This window comes from Lynx canadensis, chromosome A3 (genome assembly GCF_007474595.2).
Source record: "Lynx canadensis isolate LIC74 chromosome A3, mLynCan4.pri.v2, whole genome shotgun sequence".
Classification (NCBI taxonomy): domain Eukaryota; kingdom Metazoa; phylum Chordata; class Mammalia; order Carnivora; family Felidae; genus Lynx; species Lynx canadensis.
Window position 1 is genome coordinate 27,972,951 of NC_044305.1, and position 21,773 is coordinate 27,994,723.

Below are 21,773 nucleotides of genomic sequence, written 5' to 3' on the forward strand. Positions count from 1 at the left end.
TGCGTGTGTGTGCTCAGTGTCCGCATCTATGCAAGAGGGGCAGCGCTGCGTGTGCGGCTCCGGGCGCCGGAGGCACAGCGGCCTGCCGGCTCGGGCTCCCAGCCCTGGTGACGCAGGGCACAGAGCGTGGGGCCGGAGGGCAAGGCCAGGGGCCCGGGCCGCCCGCACAGTGCTCCTCCTCCAAAGCTCCCCTTTTCCTTCTTGCTTAATACCTCCTCCTGCTGGGCTGTGGCCTTCCCCTCCTGCCCTCGGCTTCTGGAGCAGAAATCGTGGGGGCCTCCCCTCTCCCCAGCCTCCAGCTGGAGCCGATTGGATCCTAAGGGACATTTTCCCAGGAACTACCTCCTGGAACTGCTGGTCCCTTAGAGCCCAGTAGCCGGAAGTGGCTTCAGCTTAGTTGGAGGGCCCGGGCCTGGGCCTCCCTGCTGCTCTTCTGGTCCAGGCTCAGGCAGGAATCAGAGCTGGGGCTGGGACTCTGCACAGAGAGCTGGCCTCCGGCGGAGTTTATTCCGAGCATCTCCCAAGGGGATAACTTAAGCTTTTCACTGAACACCCTTCCCAGTCTTCACTAGCACCGGGGAACTGACAGCGCCCTGGGGAGGGGCAGGCATTGACAAAGTTCTGGGACCAGGGCCCACTGAGGGCCTGAGCCCAGGGAACTCATGACCCCCACTCTGACCTAGGGGGACAGTGCAAACATGTCACGGCGTACTCTTCCATTCGGCCATCCCCTCGACAGAGAATTTAGGGGACACGGGAAGGGGGGAGGTGGGGAGGGTCTTCACTTTGTCTCCTTTGTCCTGTTCAGACAGAGTTGTACCTGCAGCAGACAGCTCTGAATTAAAGCATGAAAACGCAGCAAGACCCTCGGCCTGTTTTCTTTATGTCGTGTCTGTTTTCTGAGGAGGGGTGAAGGGGACTCAAACTGTCCCTGCCAACCTGGGAGTCCCAGGGTGCATGCTGGGAAAAGCTGAGCAGAAAGAGATCCTTTCTGAGCTGGAGGGAAGCAGAGAGCCGCGTGCAGGTTCAGTGCAGCCACGCATCTGTCGCGGCAGCTAGGATCACTCCCTTCCCGGGTCAGGTGAAGGATCCAGACGGGCGTCCCCCAGCCTGCCTCAGGGTCAGACTTGGCGGGGCCTGTAAATGCACCCCGTCCCCTCCCCTGCGGCCCCTCCCAAAGTGGATCTCGTACCTGCTCGGCAGAAGCTGAGCAGGGGTGCTCCGAAGCCGGTGCCCCTCCTCCAGAGCCCCGCACCGCTCCCTGGCTCCAGTCACCCCTGCCTCGGCCCGCAGGCAGCACGTGACGGTGGCAGGCTCTCAGAGAACTGTGTCTTGAAAAAGCGGCGGTCTCACCACTGCTTAGAAGAAAACCAGGCCTGGTGGGTCACGGGACCAAGGATTCTGGGATTTTCAATTACTTTTGAAGAAGGGCTTCTGTTTAAAATCAAATCTTTATTCAAAAGAAGTGAAGGATTAGGACTCTGGCCAGTTTGTGACACACGGCAAGTACAGGAAAAAGAAAAAATCCTCTCAAAGAATGTAGTTCTGTTCTCTCAAAACGTGGAACTGTGTCTCTGGTGGAGGCGAAAATCTTGCAAGGGCCCCAGCTGCAACTTTAAGAAGTGTTGCGCCGACCTGCCTACGTGTCCGGCATCTAAACCCGCACAGAGGATCCCCGCCTGTAGGCCTCAGTCCAGCTCACGGAGGCCCCGGGTAGCGGTGGCCGCCCCACGTGACCCTGCGTGGAACACGCCCCCTCCAGACGGCCCCGCCCCCGGCAGCAGGCCCCTGGAACCCGGAGGACGCAGGACGCTGCTCTCCTCTGCAGGAGGGTGGGAGGACCGCGCTGCCCTCCCTTGGCGTCAGGCATCTGGGATCGAGTGGTCCATGGTGTGGTGGAGCAGGGTCGGGGACAACCTAGATACAGCAACAATGACAGTCGCCCAAACCGGCAGCACCTTCTCCTCCCCACTAGCCCATACATCCCCCATGGGGTCCTTCATTTCCATTTCTGAGACTTTCAATTCGCCAGAAGCACCAGCCCCCTGGAAGGGAGGGCAGGGGAGGGCAGGCCGGGAGCCTTGAGGAGGCTGAGGAGGTTGGTGTGGCTGTGGGCAGGGGGGTGAGGGGGCAGGCAGGAGGGGGGCAGCCTTACTTTTTGACCATGTGCTCGTAGATCACGGTGGGGATGATGGTCAAGGTGACAACGCTCCCGGCCGTGGCCAGAATCTCTGTGACCTCTTTGTCCTGGGGAGGAGGTGAGTGAGCAGTCACCCCGGGGGCAGAGGAGGGGTCAGCGCGGCCCCAGCCGGAGGACCTGCTGCCTCTAGGTGAGACTCCCAGGCAGACATCCAGGACAGGCCCGGGCCTGAGCAAGAACGCAGGCCCGCTGACCTGAGGACCCCTGCCCACCCTCACCCTGAAGGCCAGTCCTGTGGGCCCGAACATACCAGGGTGTCAGCACTGCTCGTCTCCCTTCCCACCAGAGAGCTCCCAGAGCCCACATTTTCTATCCCATCTCCCTGACTCAGTCACACTCAGGTTCTGGCCCCAAAGCACAAAGAAAATTAACACGCGCGGGGACCATTAGGTGCACCCGTCCACCCAGTGGGCTCCTGGTGGCCAGCCAGCTGAGCCGAGCCCTCGCGGGACCTCTTCCTCTTACATCCAGTTGACCAGTAAAAAGAGAAAGGCCTACAGATACCATTCAGACCATGGAGAGAACAAGAAAGGACAAGCCTCCATGCAAAGCGGGCCAGATAGATCAAACTCTAAAGCTACGGCCACAGAAGAGCTTCGGCTCTTACTCTGAGACCGCTGACCTTTCACATACATCGAACCTGGCTGTGCGCTTAGTTGTCGCGGGACAAGTGGAGAAGACGTGTGAGATCGGACTGGTGACAGCCACAGGGTGGAACTAGATCAGCTTTGAGAAGCAAACCATCTCAAAAAGCATAGCGACCTGGGGCCCTTCAGGAAACAGACCCAGTCCTCAGAGCAACCAGCACCATGGTCTGCCAGGATAACTAACAAGTTCATGACGATGCCTTGAGCCTCTGGCGAGGAAGAATTTGCCGCACATTTTAGACTGACTGTTCTCCAGAACAGTGAAGATCAAAGAACTGGAAGGCCTGGAAAGGAGTGGACCCGAGAGCAACGGCCACTTGCAATCCTTACTGGTGTAGTCAATTTTGGGGGCATAAGGCCTGACCCCCAAGGGAGGGGAGAATACGCAGTGGGGGGCATCTTAGACCCACATCAGGAAGAACTTCCTGGCCACAATGCTTATGAGCCAAGAGAGCAAGCCTCCAAAGAAGGGGGGAGACTGTCAAGCGTGGACAGCACATAAGGGACAGGATGGCCTGACGACGGCCCTTGACAGGGGCCAAGAACGGGCTGAAAAGCTTGTGCCCGCTGTGGAGTGAGAAGCCGCTGCTCAGGCCACTTCTGCCGGGGGCGGGGGCTTGGGGAGGTTGGAGCTCTGGCCTCGGGTGAGGAAGGGACCCTCACTCTAAATCACACCTGCGACAGAACTGCTCTCGGTCGAGGTGCAGTGAGTCAGGATCAAACTACTATTCAGGGTGACCTGTTCAAGCCACATGACTCACCATCTCTGTGGTCTGTTCCCTGAAGGTGCCCACCCCTCAGTCCGTGTCCACCAGACCCTAGACCCCTGCTCCTTGCTTTTTAAAGTGATTTTTTTAGAGAGAGAAAGAGAGCACAAGTGGGGGAAGGGGGAGAGAGGGAGAGGGAGAGGGAGGGAGGGAGGGAGAGAGAGAGAGAGAGAACGCATCCCAAGCAGGCTCCATCCTGCCAGTGCAGAGCCCAACCCGGGCTCAATCCCGCAAACCGTGAGATCATGACCTCAACCGAAATCAAGAGTCCAACACTTAACCGACAGAGGCAGCCAGGCACCCCTCCTTCTTGCTTTTTAAAGATGAAACTCACCACACACGCCCTCAAAAGATGAACAGAGGTCAGAGTGTATTTCCGAACAGTCATTTTCTAAAGCATTCCTATTACTGACCGTGAGCCAGTGTGCAAGTAGAAGTGCCGAGGAGGGAGGTGCCCACGCAAGCAGCTGCCCAGCCCGGCGTCCTGTCCTGCACATGCCCTCTTGCCCTCTCGCCCCTCCTTCGGCCTCTCCTCTGGCCTCCACGTGGTAGTGACAATAGGAATATTTACTGAGCACTTAGCCTGTGCCTGGCACTGTGCTCAGAGCTCTACCTTCCTTGTCTTACTGAACCGTCGCAGCAGCCTCAGGATGAGGAAACGGAGGCTCGGATGGGGCAGCAGCCGGCCCACAGACACAAGCCTCCCCTCCACCCGGCAACCTCCCAGCCCCTCCAGTCCCGTGTGGCCCACCTTCAGCCCGATGACGTTCTGCCCGTTCACCTCGCACACGGAGTGGTTGGTGAGGAGCCCGTTGCGGGCTGCGGAGCTCCCTCTGACCACAGAGACGACCTTTCCCTTCTTGATGACGAAGCCGACGTGGCCCGTGCTGTCCTTGTGCATGGTGACGGTCCGCTGGAACGGCCTGGCGGGCAGAGACAATGAGCTGCCTGGGATGCGGCTGGGGGCAGACAGAGAGGCTCCGGGGGCCAGGCCACTCACCTGTCCCGAACGACCATGACGATCTTCTCGGCCGATGCCCTCTTCAACACCCGGTGGGCTCTGTCTGTGCTCCAGCCGGCACAGTCACACCCGTCAATCTGCAGGATCTGATCTCCAAAGCGCAGCCCCACGAGAGACGCAGGGCTGTTGGCCTTCACCAGCTGCACAAAGAGCCCCTGGGGGAGGCGGGGCTCCACGATCAGCTTCCCGGCCCAGTCTGTGCCCAGGTCCCTGTGCTGCTGTTCTCCTCCCGACCGCCTAGGAACTACGGGGCACGGTAGTGGAGGGTCGGGTGGAGGGTCCCTGCTGCTGGAACCCAGTGTCAGCCCTAGGGCCTTGCAGGATGGAGACTGAGAGGAAGAGCATGGGCTTGGGGTTGGGGTTGGGTGCGCCTCTGCTCCCCTGCCTGCTCTGTACCTTCCTTACCGGGGACAGGGCCCCGCGCTGCCCCATCTTGGGCCGGTGGCTGATGCATTCAGGGATGCCCCCTTCTCTCCTGCCCAGCCCCCAGCCCTACCTGGTCGATGGCCCTTAGCCGCAGGCCCGTCTTGCCACACTCGTCCTTGCACAGGTGGATCTCGCGCATTCCAGGCTTGATCTCTGCACGCCGCGCACCTTGGCTGTTCCCAGACACCGGTGCCACCAGCTGGCCCAGCCAGGGGCCAGAGCCCACCATCTGCACACACCAGGGTGGGGTCAGCCGGCCCCTGGGGCCTCGTAAGGATGGGGAAAAGAAGATGTAGTGGTCCCTGGGCCCTATCCTATCCCCAGACCACACTTCTCTGTGGGGGCCGCTAGGGGACATGGCTCCATGAAGCCACTAGGGGGCACCAAAGTCTACACCGCTGAAAAACAGCCAGAGAAATGAGGAGAGAGAGAGAGGATGAGTATACAGAAAGAGGACCCTCATTTTGCAAGGTACATTGGCATCAGGAGAGGACCCCTTTAAAACCCACCTAAAAATAAAAGAAAATTTCACAGCAAATAGTGAGCAACTGGGGGTGGGGGGGGGGGAAGTCTCAATTTGGTTTTTGTCTTGAAAAAAATTTAAGCAAAAAGTGTAAAAATGAACGCTTTCCCTCTAGGCCCAGAACCAGACCGGATGCCCACTCTCACCACTACTGTTAAATACGGTACTTGAACAACTGGCCAGAAGAATAAGGCAAGAAAAGGAAATGAAGGCATACAGATTGGAAAAGAAATAAAATGGTCCCTATTTGCAAATGCTATGTTGGTCTACTAGGAAATTCCCAGGAATCTACAAATAAACTCCTAGAACTCATCACTGAGTTCAGAAAAGTCACAGGATATGAGATCAACACACAAAAATCAACTATATTTTTTATATACTAACAGTGAACGCATGAAAACTCAAATTAAAAGTTCAATACCGGGGCGCCTAGGTGGTTCAGTCAGTTGAGCGTCTAACTCTTGGTTTTGGCTCAGGTCATGATCTCACAGTTTCATGAGTTCGAGCCCCATATCAGGGCTTGGGTTTCTCTCTATCTCCCTCTCTCCCTGCCCCTCCCCCACTCATGCTCTCTCTCTCTCAAAATAAATAAAAACTTTTTAAAAAGTACAATACCAACTATAATCACTCAAAAATAAAAAACAGGAGCAGATCCAACAAAACATATGTAAGAACTGTATACCGAAAACAAAAACCAAGAAATGACTGATAAAACATATCAAAGCAGATCTAAATAAATGGAAAGGTATTTTCTATTCATGGATCAGAAGAACAAAAATATGAACCCTGACCTAAGCCTCACACCTTACACAAAAATTAACTCAAATTTAGATAGACCAGAAAGGCCTGATCAACGAAAGAAAAAAAAATCCATAAATTGAACATCATCAAAATTAAAAAACTTTTGTTCTGCTAGAGATCCTTTTAATAGCTTGAAAAGAGGGGCGCCTGGGTGGCGCAGTCGGTTAAGCGTCCGACTTCAGCCAGGTCACGATCTCGCGGTCCGTGAGTTCGAGCCCCGCGTCGGGCTCTGGGCTGATGGCTCAGAGCCTGGAGCCTGTTTCCGATTCTGTGTCTCCCTCTCTCTCTGCCCCTCCCCCGTTCATGCTCTGTCTCTCTCTGTCCCAAAAATAAATAAAAAACGTTGAAAAAAAAATTAAAAAAAAATAGCTTGAAAAGAGAAGCCACATTTGAGGGAAAATTGTTACAAACGACATGTCTGACGAAGGACTCTAGAATAAAGCGCTCTCCAAACTTGACTTAAACGAACAATCCATTGAGAAAAGTGTACGAAACCTACGAACAGCATTTTACTGAAAAGAATTTACAGCTTGTAAACAGCACAGGAAAAGATGTTGAGCATCACGAGCCATCAGGGAAATGCAAACTAAGACCGTGATGAGACATCACTGCACACCTGTCATAACAGCTAAAACTAGTGATGATGCTGGTAAGGAAGAGCCGGAGTGACACGTGTTGCTGGCAGGAAAATAAAATGGTACAGCCACTACGGTCACTCTCAAGATAGTTTAGAAGTTCCTTTTAAAAATGTAAACATGGGGCACCTGGGTGGCTCAGTCGGTTGGGCGTCCGACTTCGGCTCAGGTCATGATCTCACGGTCCGTGAGTTCGAGCCCCGCGTCGGGCTCTGGGCTGACAGCTCAGAGCCTGGAGCCTGTTTCAGGTTCTGTGTCTCCCTCTTTCTGACCCTACCCGATTCATGCTCTGTCTCTCTCTGTCTCAAAAATAAATAAACGTTAAAAAAAAAAAATAAATTAAATAAATAAATAAATAAATAAATAAATAAATAATGTAAACATGCACTTATAGGGGTGTCTGGGTGGCTCAGTCGGCTAAGCGTCCGGCTTCGGCTCAGGTCATGATCTCACAGCTCGTGAGTTCTAAGCCCCGTGTCGGGCTCTGTGCTGACAGCTCAGAGCCTGGAACCTGCTTTGGATTCTGTGTCCCCCTCTCTCTCCACCCCACCCCTGCTTGTGCTCTGTCTCTCTCTTTCAAAAATGAATAAACAGTAAAAAAAAAAAAATTTTTAATGTAAACATGCACTTATCATACACCCTAGCAACTGCACTGCGGGACATTTATCCCAGGGAAATGAAAACGTATGTCTGCACAAAACACTGTATACAAATACCCACGATAACTTAGTCTGTAATAGCCCCAAACTGGAAACCACTAAAACGACCCTCAATGTGTTAAACAAACCTCAGTACCTCCATACCATGGAATACTACTCAGCAACAAAATGGGGTGAACTAGGGGAGGTGGGTGGGGGGCAGGGGTATAGGTGATGGGGACGAAGGAGTACACTTGTCGTGATGAACACAGGGTGATGTATATGGAACTGCCTGCTGAATCACTGTACTGTATACCTGGAACTAATATCACACTGTAAGTTAACTACACTGGAATTAAAATAAAATGAAATGAAATAAAAGCAAACAGGGGAGCCTGGGTGGCTCAGTTAAGCATCTGACTCTTGACTTCGGCTCAGGTCATGATCTCACAGATTTGTGAGATCAAGCCCCATGTGGGGCTCCATGCTGACAACTCAGAGCCTGCTTAAGATTCTCTCTCTCCCTCTCTCTCTCTGCCCCTCCTCTGCTCATACACACATACATGCTCTCTCTCTCTCACAATAAACAAACATTTTAAAAAATAAAAACAGGGGCGTCTGGGTGGCTCAGTCGGTTAAGCATCCGACTTTGGCTCAGGTCATGATCTCATAGTTCATGGGTTCGAGCTCGGCATTGGGATCTGTGCTGACAGCTCGGAGCCTGGAGCCTGCTTCAGACTCTGTATCTCCCTCTCTCCTTCTGCCCCTCCCCTGCTTGTGCTCTGTCTTTGTCTCTCAAAAATAAATAAACATTAAAAAAATTAAAAGAAATAAAGAAATAAAAACAAATAAGTAAAATGGGATGAGCTATTAATACAGTCAATAACCTGGAAACATTTCAAGGGCATTATGCTGAGTGGAAAAAACCAATCTGGAAAGGATTCCATTTATATAACATTCTGAAACAAAATTATCGAGGCAGAAAACAGACTAGTGGCAGCCAGGGATGAGGGATGGTGAGGGGGAGAAGGTGGGCATGATTATGAAGGGTCAGCCCAAGGGAGACCTTTGTGATGATGAAATAGTCTGTGCCTCGGCTGCACTGGTACTTATGTGAGTCTATCTATGCAGGTGATAACAGTGACATCCCACTGCAGACACTCACTGTAGCAACACAAAAGACCCCCTTTCTTTATCCTGTAGTTATGCAGCCACTTCCCACATAACCACTGGGAAAACTGGAGGGAGGGTACAATCTTCTGTACCCTTCTCTGTGCTATCTTTGTGACTTCCCATGAATCTATGATTATTTAAAGATACAAAGTTTTAGGGGCGCCTGGGTGGCTCAGCCAGTTGGGCGTCCGACTTTGGCTCAGGTCATGATCTCACAGTCTGTGAGTTCGAGCTCCACGTCGGGCTCTGTGGCTGACAGCTCAGAGCCTGGAGCCTGCTTCGGATTCTGTGTCTCCCCCTCTCTCTGCCCCTCCCCTGCTCATGCTCCGTCTCTCTCTGTCTCAAAAATAAATAAAGACATTTAAAAAAAACCTTTTTTAAATAAAAATAATAATAGATTAAAAGTTTTAAAAAATTATAAAAATGAATTCATTTGTCATATTTTTATCAATATTTAGGTGAAACACACTCGTGTCCTAATTACTGGTAACAGAGAGGAATCAAATCAAAGGCTTCAAATTGAAGTTTATAGAACATGACTTTCCTTGCTTCATGTCTGTACTTCACAGCATGACTGTCAAGGGTCACTGGGCAGAAACACCCAGGTGTCACCAGTTTTGCTCAGGGCCCCACACGCCCTCATCCTTATGGGTTTTCTCCCATGAGGCCCTCATTCGCCAGTGGCTGTGTGTGTGGCCGCAGTGGTTCCCATCATGGTTCTGCCACTGACTTTCACCAGTTCAGGGATGGACGGCAGACAAGCACACTGACCAAGGCCCAAGGAGATGCTGGAGCTCCTTGGGAGGGGGTTTCAGTGAGGACTGAGTCTCTAAGTGAACCTATTTTCAGGAGTGAACATTTCTGTGTCAAGGTTTCTCTTGCTCCCTAAAACCATGGAGAGAAGGAATAAAGCAAGCATTATGGTTTATTTGGGGACCGGAGCTGGGTGACCAGCTACTTGCCCCTAGGCTCTGCCGTCCATGCACCTGCTCTCAAGGCACAGGCAGCTCCTTCATTCGAAGCCTGCAGGCTTGGGCTGGGTTTAATGCCCTGCCCTCCCTTCTCATCCAGCGGGCTCAGGCCAGCAGCCTGAAGCCACAGGTCAAAGGGCAGGCAGTGGCCCTCTAGCACCCAGGTCTGCAGGAAACCCCACAGCACTTTTAATAATGGTTCAAAATGAAAAGTGCTATCAAGAAACAGAGCCACAGGCATGCTGGGGAAGAGGAGATTCCAGTTGGTTTGAATGCCAGACCAACAAGGAGGAAGAGTTGGGAGATTCTGTGCCGACAAAAGGCAAGAGACAAATACCTACACTAGCACCTTCTGGAATCTGAAGCAGGTTCTGCTGGACTTCTTGGCTGGAGAGGGAAAGACCCATATAATTTTCCAATTCCGCCAGGCTTGGGTACAAAACTGACGGGAAAGGAAGGGAAGGAAGAGGAAAGGTGTTACTCAAGAGTGTGAGCTTGGCCACACCTGCCTGGCTCCCATGTGGTCACTCGTTTGTATTACGAAACAGGGCCTGGGGATGCTTTTTACTTCCAAGAATGCACAGAACACTTGCTGGTGATGTGGGTTCTCCCCTCAGAAGGGCTGAGGGGCAGGGGTCTCCCCAGGAGCAGCCTGGGACACAGAATCCCTCATAGATCACTTTGCTGTTCAACTCAATGGACTTCCTTTGGCACTAGTTGGACATCCGACGCAGGGGTGGTGCTGGGGCTGTGACACCCCAGCTTCTAGGAAATCCACGGGCTGTGGGGGCTGTGGGAGGCCGGTGTGGGACCCCAGGGCAGCTCCAGGGAAACCGCACGGTGGCCAGGAGGGAGAGAGTGGCCTGAAGTCAACTGAGCTGCTACAGGACCTAAATCACGACTGCCACCAACAACTCAAAGGACCACCACAAACATCTTGGTCTCCTCACTCGGCCACAGAAGGTAGCCCCAAATCAGGGGAGTTAGTGGCCTACGGGTCCCCCTCAAAGGGTTCTGGTGGGAGTAAATGTGCAGGAAGCCCACAGCACAGCGACAGACAAGAGGCAAGTGCCTGGAAGTGGCCACAAGAGGTCACTGTCAGTCAGGAACACCCCTGCCCCGCTCACTCACCTGAAGGCTGGGAGACTGGCAGGGCAGGCATCCTGGGCGCAGCTCTGGCCTGGGCCTGGGGACAGGTGGGGAGCACTGGTCAGCTGTGGCCTGGGGCTCCCTGAGGCTGAGGGTCAGGGCATTGGTTATGCTGGTTGGCCTAAGGTGGGGTGTCCATGAACCTGGGAGGTATGTAGATGCGGTCTCTCTAGGTGTTCCTGTTTCTGGGGGAGGTTCTCCCCACAGCCTGTGACCCGCCAACTATCAGGTCCCACGTACTACCTGGGACAGTCAGAACAACTGAGGCCCCTCCCAACCAAATTCTCAGTCAAGAAGTTCCAAATTCCCAAAACCCACTGGAACCACAGGTGGATAGAAAGAAGAGGAGCTTCTGTGGATGAGCTGGCAAAACGCCAGACCCATGGGGTTTACTCTGGAAGCCTGTCTACAGTATGGAGTCTACCTGTACCCAATTGGAGGAAGCACTGGGACAGAGTGGGCACAAGAGAGGCCTGTCTGCTGCAGCTGCTTGGACTTTTCCATTCCTGCTGTAACTCCATTCCCTTAACCTCTGGACACCTGTCCACCAGCAGGCCCTACAGTGGCGACCTGCATGCCCAGGGGCCCTCAACACACAACACCTTCCAAGACAAGCAAGCCTCCCTTACTTACCTTGGGGCAGTCACAAAGGCCCCATCAGGGGGCCTAGGCTAACACGCGCCCGGTGGCTTACCTGAATGGCTTGGTCCATCTTTAGGTCCTCCAGAGATGGGTACAGCGTGGACATGGCTGCTCCTTGGAACACTCTACAGGGCACAGAGGGTGAGGAGGGGTGACAGAAAGCATGGGCATCTACCTCCCATCCATGTGTGACACTCAGGACTCCCAGGATGAGAAAGATTATCGGGAAGGCATTGTCCCCGTTTTAGAGATGGGGGAGCTGAGTTTGAACCCAAGTCTGTTTTGTTCCCAAGCCCGTGATCGCCGCCCTTGCAAAATTCCATCCCACCATGTTCACCTGACTCTGGGCTGTATGGGCCAGGAAGAGGAGGACTAGGGGCCAAGTCCTTCCCAGTCATGTCTCAAAGGTCAGGCGGGCTTATGAGGTCTGATCACTCAGGATCCAAGTTCAATTTGGCAGGTTCATAGCGAGTACCTTCTGCATACCTGGCCTTTGTTAGGGGTGTGCACAACACCATCCCACAGCTACACAGAATTCAGTCCAGGGTTAAAGTAGGTGGGGTCTTAGTTACAACAGAAAGGCAACAGGGTACTTGAGAATCCCTCCCCCACCCTCCACACCCCTCTTCATCTCTGGGTAGTTGAGCTCCTACTGTATACCACCCATTTCCAGCCTTGATCTTAGCCTGGGCTTCCACTCTTCTCCTTGTAAACCTCTGATCTCATGAAATGCAGTGTCTTGAGTTTTGCATTTAGGCAGTAGCCCAATTTGAATGTATGAAGTACTCGGCAAGGTCAAATAAAATCTGTTTGCATCTGGCCTGTGAGCTACCAGTTCCAACCTCTGGAGGAATCAGAAGTCCATGTGGGCCACTTCAGGGAATGTGGGCTAGATACTGAGAGCAGTGGGGAGCCACCAGGGGGCTTGAAGCAGGGGTAAGACATCCCAGGCTCACGCAGAAGGCCTATTGGCTGCTATGTGGAGAACAACCAGAGAGGAGGCAAGGCCCACCGGCAGATGTTGTAGCCCCTGGGGAGAGGCGGGAAGGTGGGGAGGTCTGCACAACAGCCTGGGGCTTAGGGGTGGGATGTGGGAGAGAAGGGATTTGATGCCAAATTAGAAGGAATGGTGTGAGTGAAGGGTCAAGGCAGCAGGTGCAGAAGGAGAAGGAGCAGTGATGGATGAGGACGACCTTGGCCCCTGTGGGTCACTCAGGGAAGATGCCCAGAGGATTTGCACCTGGGCAGGCGGGACTGGTGTCCCATCACCCCTGGCACACAGCCCACTCAGTTCCTGTGACCACCCCAGGCACCCCTTTACTGTGTACAGCTGTTCTGATGTCCTGATGACACCACCTTCCTAGGATGGACATGAAGACCAGGGGTCCCAAATATGTTTCACTCACCTCTCAGTCTCGTTTTTTGTTTTTTCAAGTTTGAGCTAGTGCCGACCTTTTAAAGTCTGGGAAAATAAGATTCTTCACTTCTAATTTGTATTGAAAAAAAAATCAAAAACAGCTGGCAACGCGAGAGCAGAGATCGTGCATGGCAACGCCCAGTCCAGGCCGCATTGCAATCTCTGCCTCTTAGACGGGGCTGCCTGTGTATTCTCGGTTCCCAAAGTTTCCAGCTGGCAATTTACACTTCCTGCTTGGCTCCTGAAGGCAGGCTGCTCCAGACCCTTGCCCTAGTCTAGTCTTTGGAGCAGAAATGATACCCTCAAAAGGAACAGGGATTGTCCCAGGGGGAGAGGGAGACTGGCTCTGAACCCCTTTAGACCCACTGGGGGAACAGACCCCTTTGTCTGTGGCCTTCCCCTGCACACACTCGGGGAGATTTTTTATCTTGGGACAGTCCTCAGCAGGTACCATCTGTCAAAAACAAGTCACTGTTTCCAGGATCATGCATGAAGAGCAGATATGAAAGTAAGAGGCCAACTCTGCCCTGCTTTTTCTAACACTGAAGCAGCACAGCAGTCATATTTTTAGCAGCTGCCCTCTGGGAGAGCAGAATTGGAGATCCACTTCCTGGAAGTCACCCCCAGGCCAGGACCACACAACACTTTCTCTGCGTCTGGGACCTTTGCCGCTGCCACCTTCTGCGAGCCCCACCTCAGTCTTGGGCTCTGGGCAGAACCGAGAAGCAGCTATTCCCCCCAACTTTTAACAGTTTATGATACAGCGGGGAATGGCTCCTAGCCAGCAAATATGCTGGGTCTCATTCAATCATCCCTCTATCCACTGACAGCATTTGGGTATCTACGGCGTGCCGGGGACCCTGGGCCTGTTTTAATCGTCCTGGTCCCTCTGCTTGGCACACCACCCTTTCCTATGTGATGGTCTTTAAAGGCTTAGCTCCAATGCTGTTTCTTAGGTTGTCTTTTTCAGGCCATCGGACCACCTGCTAGTTGGCTGGGTTTCCATGTGTTCCTAAGCCTGATCTGTGCTGCCTCTATCATCAAGCTATTTATCATATTACACGATTAACATCTGGGTATTTTCTCATACTAGACCCCGCCTCACGAGGGCAGGGGCTGTGTCTGTTCACCACACTGTGCCTCCCCACCACACATGCATGGTGGCAAAAACTGTTACTTGAATAACTCAGTGGTTTTCCAAGAACAGATTGGAAATTTGTGTGGGGATTTGGGGTGTCACAAGACTGAGGGGACACTAATAACATTTAAGACACAGCGAGCAGACACCTGGACCTCTTGTAAGGCACAGAATGGTTCACCATAAAAAACTGTCCTCCATCCTGCGCAATTTTCCCAGTGTCCTTCCAAACCTTCATGTGGGCAAAAAAGCCTGCTTGCAACCTATCTTATATACAGATACGGTGAGTTTTGGCGTGCCCGAGTGGCTCAGTTGGTTAGGTGACCGATTCTTGATTTCGGCTCAGGTCATGATCTCAGGGTTTGTGAGTTCAAGCCCCACATCAGGCTTTACGCTGACAGTGCAGAGCCTGCTTGGGATTCTCTCTCTCTCCCTCTCTCTCTCTCTGCCCTTCCCCCACTTGCTGACTCAAAAATAAAAACTTAAAAAAAAAATACAGTGAGTTTTTCCTGACTTTAATATGCAATATGTTATCCAGAAATGCATATACCAGGCTAATCAAGGGAGGTCGTACTCTGTTTTGTTCACCATTTTGGAAAATCAGTGTCAGTCCTTCTCACCACCGGTGAGTCACCAGAACACGCCCATGTGTGTCTGCATTGTGGCTGTCATCCGAATTACACATTTGTATACAAGTATCTAGCCTTTGACTCGAGAAGTCAAATACAAACTGTCGGCAAAATTCAAGTCCAAACTTACTCATTTTACGTTAGGCACAAACATCACGTGGTGTAATCCAGTTCCAGCCTTTACAAAGTGAGGTGCATAGTCTTTTACTATAAATTACTTTCACTGCCCGTGTGTCGCCTTTATAACAATTACGGGGCATCATACTGATTTTTTCCACCCCGGGAACCACCGTTCCGGACGAATCCGCCTCCTCTCTCAGACTCAATTTCCCCGACTTCCGCAGGTAGGTACAATCTCCACGCACTGGGGACCGGTGAAGGCCCCGCTGGTCGCGAGGGACTGTTCTTCACCCCAGCCTCAGTTTCCCTATCTGTCACACCGCTCAAACATCTCCAAACTACTCCCACGCGGCCGCACCATTCGCTTCAAACCGGGCCGGAAGCGACGTCTCGCGGCCGCTGTGGGCTACCGCGCCTGCTCAGAGACCCCGCCAGGCCGCGAGGGCTCGCTGCGGCATCTAGAACGCATGCGCCTCACCCACCCAGGCCCGCGCGCCGCTCGCGATGGCTCCCAGATTGCCCCGCGGTAGCGGGGTGGAAAATGGCGGCCTCCTGTCTCTACGCGGGTGGTAAGCTGGCTGGGTTGCTAGAATCCAGGCGGCCTCTCGCCTTATCCAGGTGCTCATGGCTGGCGCCAGCACCCACAAAAAGAAATCAGGTAAAGCTGCAGAGGAAGGGATGGGAAGGCTCGATCGGGCCCCTTGACCCCTCTTTACTGGACTGGAGGCTGCGCGGCTCAAATCGAGCTTTTAAAAGGAGCGCGCGTACCCCACGCCGCTGACCCCAGAGGGCCATTCACGGCCTCCAGAGGAGGGAGGAGGCGGTTGATCCGTTTCCTGCTGAGAAGATTCTGTTCTAAGGCAGCTGTGGGAGGGGAGAAAAGGGTAAAGACACTCCTGCGCTCCGCGCTCCCTGCTCCTCGCTGCCTGTTGCTGGAGAAGAAGGTCCCTCTTGTTCGCCAAGGCTGCCGAAGCAGTTCTCGAGTATTTCCTACCTGTTGTGACATCGTCGGCCCTCCCACTCTTTCTCTCGCCGTTTATTTGTTTTGTTTTGTTTTGTTTTTTCCTTGCCTGGCGCTGACTTCTGACCAGGTGCTTAGCTGCAGGTGTCCCCCCACCCCTACGCAGATTCACCCTGGGATCCCACCCGATAGTGGCTGAGTGAGCCCCGCTACCCAGGATGGGTGTTCGTGCTTGGCCGGGCAGATCACTTCCCACAGCCGAATTGGACCCACTGCTTCTTATAAGGGATTCGGGCAGTTTGGCTTATGGGATGCAGGACAAAAGGCTAAGGCAACCAGGAAAGCCCGATGGTTTGGGATGAATGATGAATAGGTGAATATGAGATTCTGTGGTCTAGAGAAGAGAGGTTTGCCTAATTCTGTGCGTGTGGGGGGATTTGGGGGAAAGCTTAGAATTGAGGGAACAGAAAGTTTAGAATTGAAGTTCACCAGAGGAACAAGGGGGAGGGAGAAGGCATGAATGGCATTCAAGACAGGGAACAGCACCTGAGAAGGCATGGAGGCATGAACTAGCAGAGTGAGTTTTAGTATCAGAAGGCAGTCTGGAATGAATGAAATGTAGGGTGAGTGTGGAAAGTGAGGAGGTGTGACTACAGATGGTACCAAGAGTCAGGTCATGGAGATGTGAATTCCACGTTGAAATTTAGAGACTTATCCTGAGGGCAGGAGTTGGGTATGGCTCCCAAGCGCAGAAGCTGAGGTGAACTCACACCAGATTTCTGGCTCAGGCCACTAAGTGGATTTGGTAGCCAGCTGTAGAGGGCAGCAAAGCTAGGAAAAAATGAGGTAGTAAAGATCTGGAAGGCAGCTGGACCCTTAGGTCTGGGCCTCCCTATCCCTGGAGTAGCACACTCCACTTCCACCCTCTTGAACCAACTTCCTACCTCCCTCCCTTCCCTCTTTCCTCCCTCCCTCCTGGATTGGATTTGTGCTGTGCTGTATTTGCCTATCTCCCTCCCCAGTGCCTGGCACACAGCAGGCATCCAGCTACTGTTTCTTAAAGGAATGGAAAAGACAGAGGGGGAAGAGAAAGCCCAAAAAAGTCCTTTGAAGAGAAACCCTGGGCCTAGAAAGGGTGGAAAAAAAAAACCCAACAAACCAGTGCCCTGATGAGGTAGATTGAAAGGCTGCCTCCTACGATCTGACAGTGCTCAGTTCAGTACCGGCTTCCTGCAATTAATTGGCTCCTCTGAAAGGAAAATAACCCATCTCTCTCAAAGGAATTTTCCTTCCCCCTGCACTTCACAGAATTTCCATCCCTGAGTTTCTGTGCTTTTTTTGGATATAAGCAATACCACCACCCACAACAGTCCAGCAGTCAGGTCCTTGGAGATCAAGAGGGCTGACAAGGGCGTCAGCTTCCATCTTTGGACTTTGGGATGAGAACACTCCTTTGGCACACCTTGTTCCAACCAGCTGAAACTACAGGACTCCTACTTGTTCCTGTGGACAGCTCATCCACCCTTCAGAAGACAGTGTGTGCGGGAGGGAAGCGTGGGTTAGTGTCAGAGGAATAGCTCCTAGAAGGCCAGATTAGCCCAGGGATGTGGGGAGTTAGAAAGGAAGAGGCTGTTGCTAGGCCACCAGCAGGTACCCTCCTCCCCCTCAGGGCTGTACCGCATGCTGGAGAAAAGCTGTGAACGTCTACAGGGAATGCAGGTGCTCCCGAATGCAGGCCCTGGAGAGTCAGAGCAGGAGCAAATCCTGGGAGGCAGGCAGGACTGGATTCAGACTGCTGCCTCTCGATGGTGCAAATAAGCACAGACAAGTCCCTTTTGAGTGTCCTTTTGTGATACAGGTAACAGGGTGACAGTACTTGCATCACAGAGTTGTCGTGGGGACGTAAAGATCCTTAAAAAGAGGGGCGCCTGGGTGGCTCAGTCAGTTAAGCGTCCAACTTCAGCTCAGGTCATGATCTCGCTGTCCGTGAGTTCGAGCCCCGCGTCGGGCTCTGTGCTGACAGCTCAGAGCCTGGACCCTGCTTTGGATTCTGTGTCTCCTTCTCTCTCTCTGCCCCTCCCCTGCTTGCGCTCTGTCTCTCAAGAATAAATAAATGTTAAAAAAAAAAATTAAAGATCCTTAAAAAGAGATCTGTATAGAGTGCAACTTGGCACGTAAAGGGCATGCAGTCATCATTAGCTATTCATTCAGGACCTTTACTGAGTAGCTACGTCCTTGGGCTGTTTTAGGTACTGAGGCAGGGAGCAAAAGGAAAATCTGTCCTTGAGGAGGGTTTCTTTCTAGCTGGATAAGTGTGTTTGCTGTGGTAGGAAGTGATGGGGAGAAAGATAAAGCAGGATGGAGGGTGGAGTGTCCAGAAGGGCCTCACTGCCAGGTGGGGGTGACAAGTGACTTGTGTAAAAGCCTAAAGGGGTAGGGAAGAGCAGGAAGAGTGACGAGGTGGAGGGCGTGGCCACTGCGGCAGCGGCCCTGAGGTGGGCATGCCTGTTGTTTCGAGGTCATCTGGCTGGTGAGACTGGAGTCCGTCGTTCGGACGGGGAGCAGTGATGAAGAGGTCACAGGAGGAGTGAGCAAGCCAGTTCCCCAGGATTTGCCATTTACTCTGCTGAGATGGGAGCCACTGGAGAACGTTGAGCAGCAGAGGGACATGGTCCAACTTTAATTTTTTTTTTTTTTAATTTTTTTTTTTCAACGTTTATTTATTTTTGGGACAGAGAGAGACAGAGCATGAATGGGGGAGGGGCAGAGAGAGAGGGAGACACAGAATCGGAAACAGGCTCCAGGCTGTGAGCCATCAGCCCAGAGCCCGACGCGGGGCTCGAACTCACGGAGCGCGAGATCGTGACCTGGCTGAAGTCGGACGCTTAACCGACTGCGCCACCCAGGCGCCCCTGGTCCAACTTAAATTTTAACAGGCCCCCCTCTTGTCGATGTTTGGAGAACAGACCAGGGGACAGGGGTGGACGCAGGGAGCCCCGGTAAGCAGCGATGGTGCTGTCAGAATCGTTACTGGTTTGGAAATCAACATTTTTAGACAAAGAAAAATTAGGTAAAAACAAAAAAGAATTGTTTTAGTTTGGGCTGCCCCAGGTAACGAGCCAGTGTGGCAGCCTCGTCTGAAGCACCATTTTCTGAGACTGTGCTGTGCAGAGGGCACAGACTCTCCCCTCACGGCCATGAGCTCATTCAGTTCTCCCGACGGTGTGGGGGGTGGGGGGTTCCCAGTCTCCACAGGAAGAAACCAGTTCTGAGAAGGTCAGGCCACTGGCCTAGCTCCCCAGCAGCTTTTTCCTTGCCGTGGTAGGGAAGTTGCTAGAAACCGCTTCAGACAGAGAAAACAAGTAACAGAAACCGAGGCCTGCACTCCCAGTGCCTTGTGGAAACCCACTCTTTGCCTGGCCTTCCAAAAGCGCACTTCAAGGAACAGAGTGGGGAGGGGGGGGGTCCCATCTCTCGAACACCGGCACAGGCCGTCAGAAGGAGCCCGCAGCCCTCACGGTGTCTGGATAAAGATCACTGGGCCCTCGAACTGACCCAGGGCTGGGGTCAGAGAAGGAGACGCCAATTCACACTGTGCTCCCAGAGGGAAGCACCTTGAAAGGAAGCTGCCTGGGAACCCAGGAGGGTCAGGATAGCAGGAGAGCAAGCCTGACTCGGTCCCAGTCAGTACGGGCCCCCCGCTCTTACCTGCCGGCCAGATGCTGCCGAACGTCCTTTTCCGGCTACTGCCAAGAGTCTGTTCCCCTCCCTGGAGGGTGGTGGCCCTTGTCCCAGCCAGGTTCTGGCTCTGGCAAGGGTGGTGCCCGCCCCACCCCCTGTCAGCTGACTCAGCCGGGTGGACCCAGGTAAGAGCCCCATGAGCCTGTGAACCAGCCAGGTCACAAGGCCCAGAGCACGGCTTGGGCCTTAGTGCAGATGTGGAGGCAGGGTCAGGGGCACACAGCTGCTGTTGGGAGGGGTAGGAACCAAGACTTCTGGGTCTTGAGGAAATCGGAATCAGATTGGACGTCCCGTCCTGCTGAACATGAGGACGGTTTGATGGGTATCCGGGGTCTTAAAAAATGGCCATAAGTTGTGACCCAGCGTTTCCCCTCTAGGAATGTGTTATAATAAACTAGGTGTTGAGGTCCCATCACCACACTGCTTATCACAGGGAAATCCGGAAATCCCAAATGCCCATCCCTGGGGTCTGGTTAAACACATCCATGCTTTCAGAAGCTCACAAAGCTGTTAATGTCATTTAAGGGAAGACAGCAAGGAAATGTACCTGAGACACTGGCAAGATATTGAGAAATCAATGTGATTCTGATCTTGTGTTTGGTTTTCGGGGTTTTGTTTTTTGTTTTTTGTTTTTTTTTTTTTGAAAAGTGGATATGCGTTGCCAACAGTCTGGGAGGACATGTACTAAAATGCTAGAAAGTCTGGATGGCAGGGTATGTGTTCCAAGGTGCTGAGGGTGGGGTGGGTTTGGTTTTAAAGTTAGTTTTTGCTTTGAATGCTCATGATTTTTGTAAGGCGGGGAGCAAATTAAGTTTGTTTTTAAAAAAGTATTTAGGGACGCCTGGGTGGCTCAGTCAGTTAAGCCTCCAACTTCAGCTCAGGTCATGATCTCACGGTTCATGGGTTCGAGCCCCGCGTCGGGCTCTGTGCTGGCAGCTCAGAGCCTGGAACCTGCTTCGGATTCTGTGTCTCCCTCTCTCTCTGCCCCTCTCTCGCTCGCGCTGTCTCTGTCAAAACTGAATAAACATAAAGAAAAACATTTTTAAACAATAAATAAACTTTTCAAAATAATAAAAATAAAAAGGAATTTAGATAGGTTGTCTCCAGAAAGAGCAACAAAAGAGCAACAAAAGCCGTGTGCTGGGGTGGGAGGGGATTTTTTCTAGTACACTCTTTGGTACCTCTTAAATTTGGAAAGATCCGACTGTATTACCTATCCCCCCAAACAGTCAAATAAAATCCCACAGCAAAGTGGGAGAAAATTAATTCAGGTCCTATTGGGTTTGGTTGGACACAGGTGCCTGTCACATTTGGTGCCTGGAGAGGGCCTGGGGACCTGCATGCTGGGCAGTCCCGTGAGGAATGACGCAGGGCACCCACCCAGGGTGGGGTGAGTATCGAGACCGCTCACAGGACAGGCAGGCTCACGTCACAGTCCCCATGACGGGCCTGGGCAGAGCTGCACTAGCCTTGGGCGTCTGTCACATCCTGACTGGGGACCCAGCTGGTGTTCAGCCCCACGGAGGAGACACTGCCAGCCTCTGGGGGGCTTACAGCCAAGAGTCCTACGCAGGAAACGGAACAGGAACCGGAGCAAGAAAGGCAGTTGCCACTAATCGAGCACTTACTGCCCCCTGCGTTTTAAAGGCATCGTCTCAATGGCTCATATCCTCCCTGCTAAGTAGGTGTGACAGGCAAAGTGCCTCTCAAGTTACACAGCTGGAAAATGGCTCCAAGGTCATGTTTTCTCTTCAGTGAGACAAATGCCACTTGAAGCTGAGGCGTGGACATACCTGAGGGCTGAGCCATATGGGTCTGAAGCAATAAGCCATGGGGGATGGACCAGGCCAGGTCTTCAAGGCCAAAGAAAAGTAGGAAATAGCGAGTCTAAATGAACCACGTGACCGCCCCCCCAACACACACACACACACACACACACACACACATCTCAGTTCACTCGGTCACAGTCTGAAAGGGTCTTTGAGAGGAAGCCAACCCAGAGGGTAAGGGACTTGCCTGTGGTCACACAGCACGTCAGCACAGAGCTGGGGCAAGAACTCGGGTCCCCTCACCCCCACCTGCGTGCAGGGGCTTCGTTCCGCTCCGCGGTGTTCTGGCCACCCCCCTTTCCCACGTCTCCCCGCATCCAGCTACCCAGGAGGATCTCTCGGGGT

At 52.8% G+C, this 21,773-nt stretch overlaps 1 protein-coding gene across 3 annotated transcripts; it reads right to left on the reverse strand.

The window, feature by feature from the left end:
• Positions 1–1,186: 1,186 nt before the first annotated feature.
• SDCBP2 (syndecan binding protein 2) lies at positions 1,187–20,475 on the reverse strand. 3 transcript variants are annotated; one of them, XM_030309897.1, is made up of 9 exons: positions 14,908–15,687; positions 11,646–11,718; positions 10,934–10,988; positions 10,144–10,244; positions 5,132–5,290; positions 4,615–4,790; positions 4,366–4,537; positions 2,156–2,247; positions 1,187–1,917 (listed from the first exon to the last, which is right to left on the reverse strand). In XM_030309897.1, the coding sequence occupies exons 2-9, from the start codon at positions 11,697–11,699 to the stop codon at positions 1,863–1,865; spliced, it is 864 nt and encodes a 287-aa protein (XP_030165757.1). In that variant the 5' UTR covers positions 11,700–11,718; positions 14,908–15,687; the 3' UTR covers positions 1,187–1,862. The 3 variants fall into 3 exon arrangements, with proteins under 3 accessions (XP_030165757.1, XP_032448481.1, XP_030165756.1); XM_030309896.1 differs by lacking the exon at positions 14,908–15,687 and adding an exon at positions 19,567–20,475 and having other exon boundaries at positions 1,188–1,917; XM_032592590.1 differs by lacking the exon at positions 14,908–15,687 and having other exon boundaries at positions 11,646–14,474.
• Between the last annotated feature and the right edge of the window lie 1,298 nt (positions 20,476–21,773).

Coding starts and splice junctions, on each gene's coding strand:
- SDCBP2 (XM_030309897.1), bottom strand. CDS start 11,699: ATGTCCACGCTGTACCCATCTCTGGAGGACCTAAAGATGGACCAAGCC. Junction 10,989..11,645: donor AGATGGACCAAGCCATTCAG/GTAAGCCACCGG, acceptor ACCTGTCCCCAG/GCCCAGGCCAGAGCTGCGCC. Junction 5,291..10,143: donor AGATTCCAGAAGGTGCTAGT/GTAGGTATTTGT, acceptor TGGTGTGTGCAG/ATGGTGGGCTCTGGCCCCTG.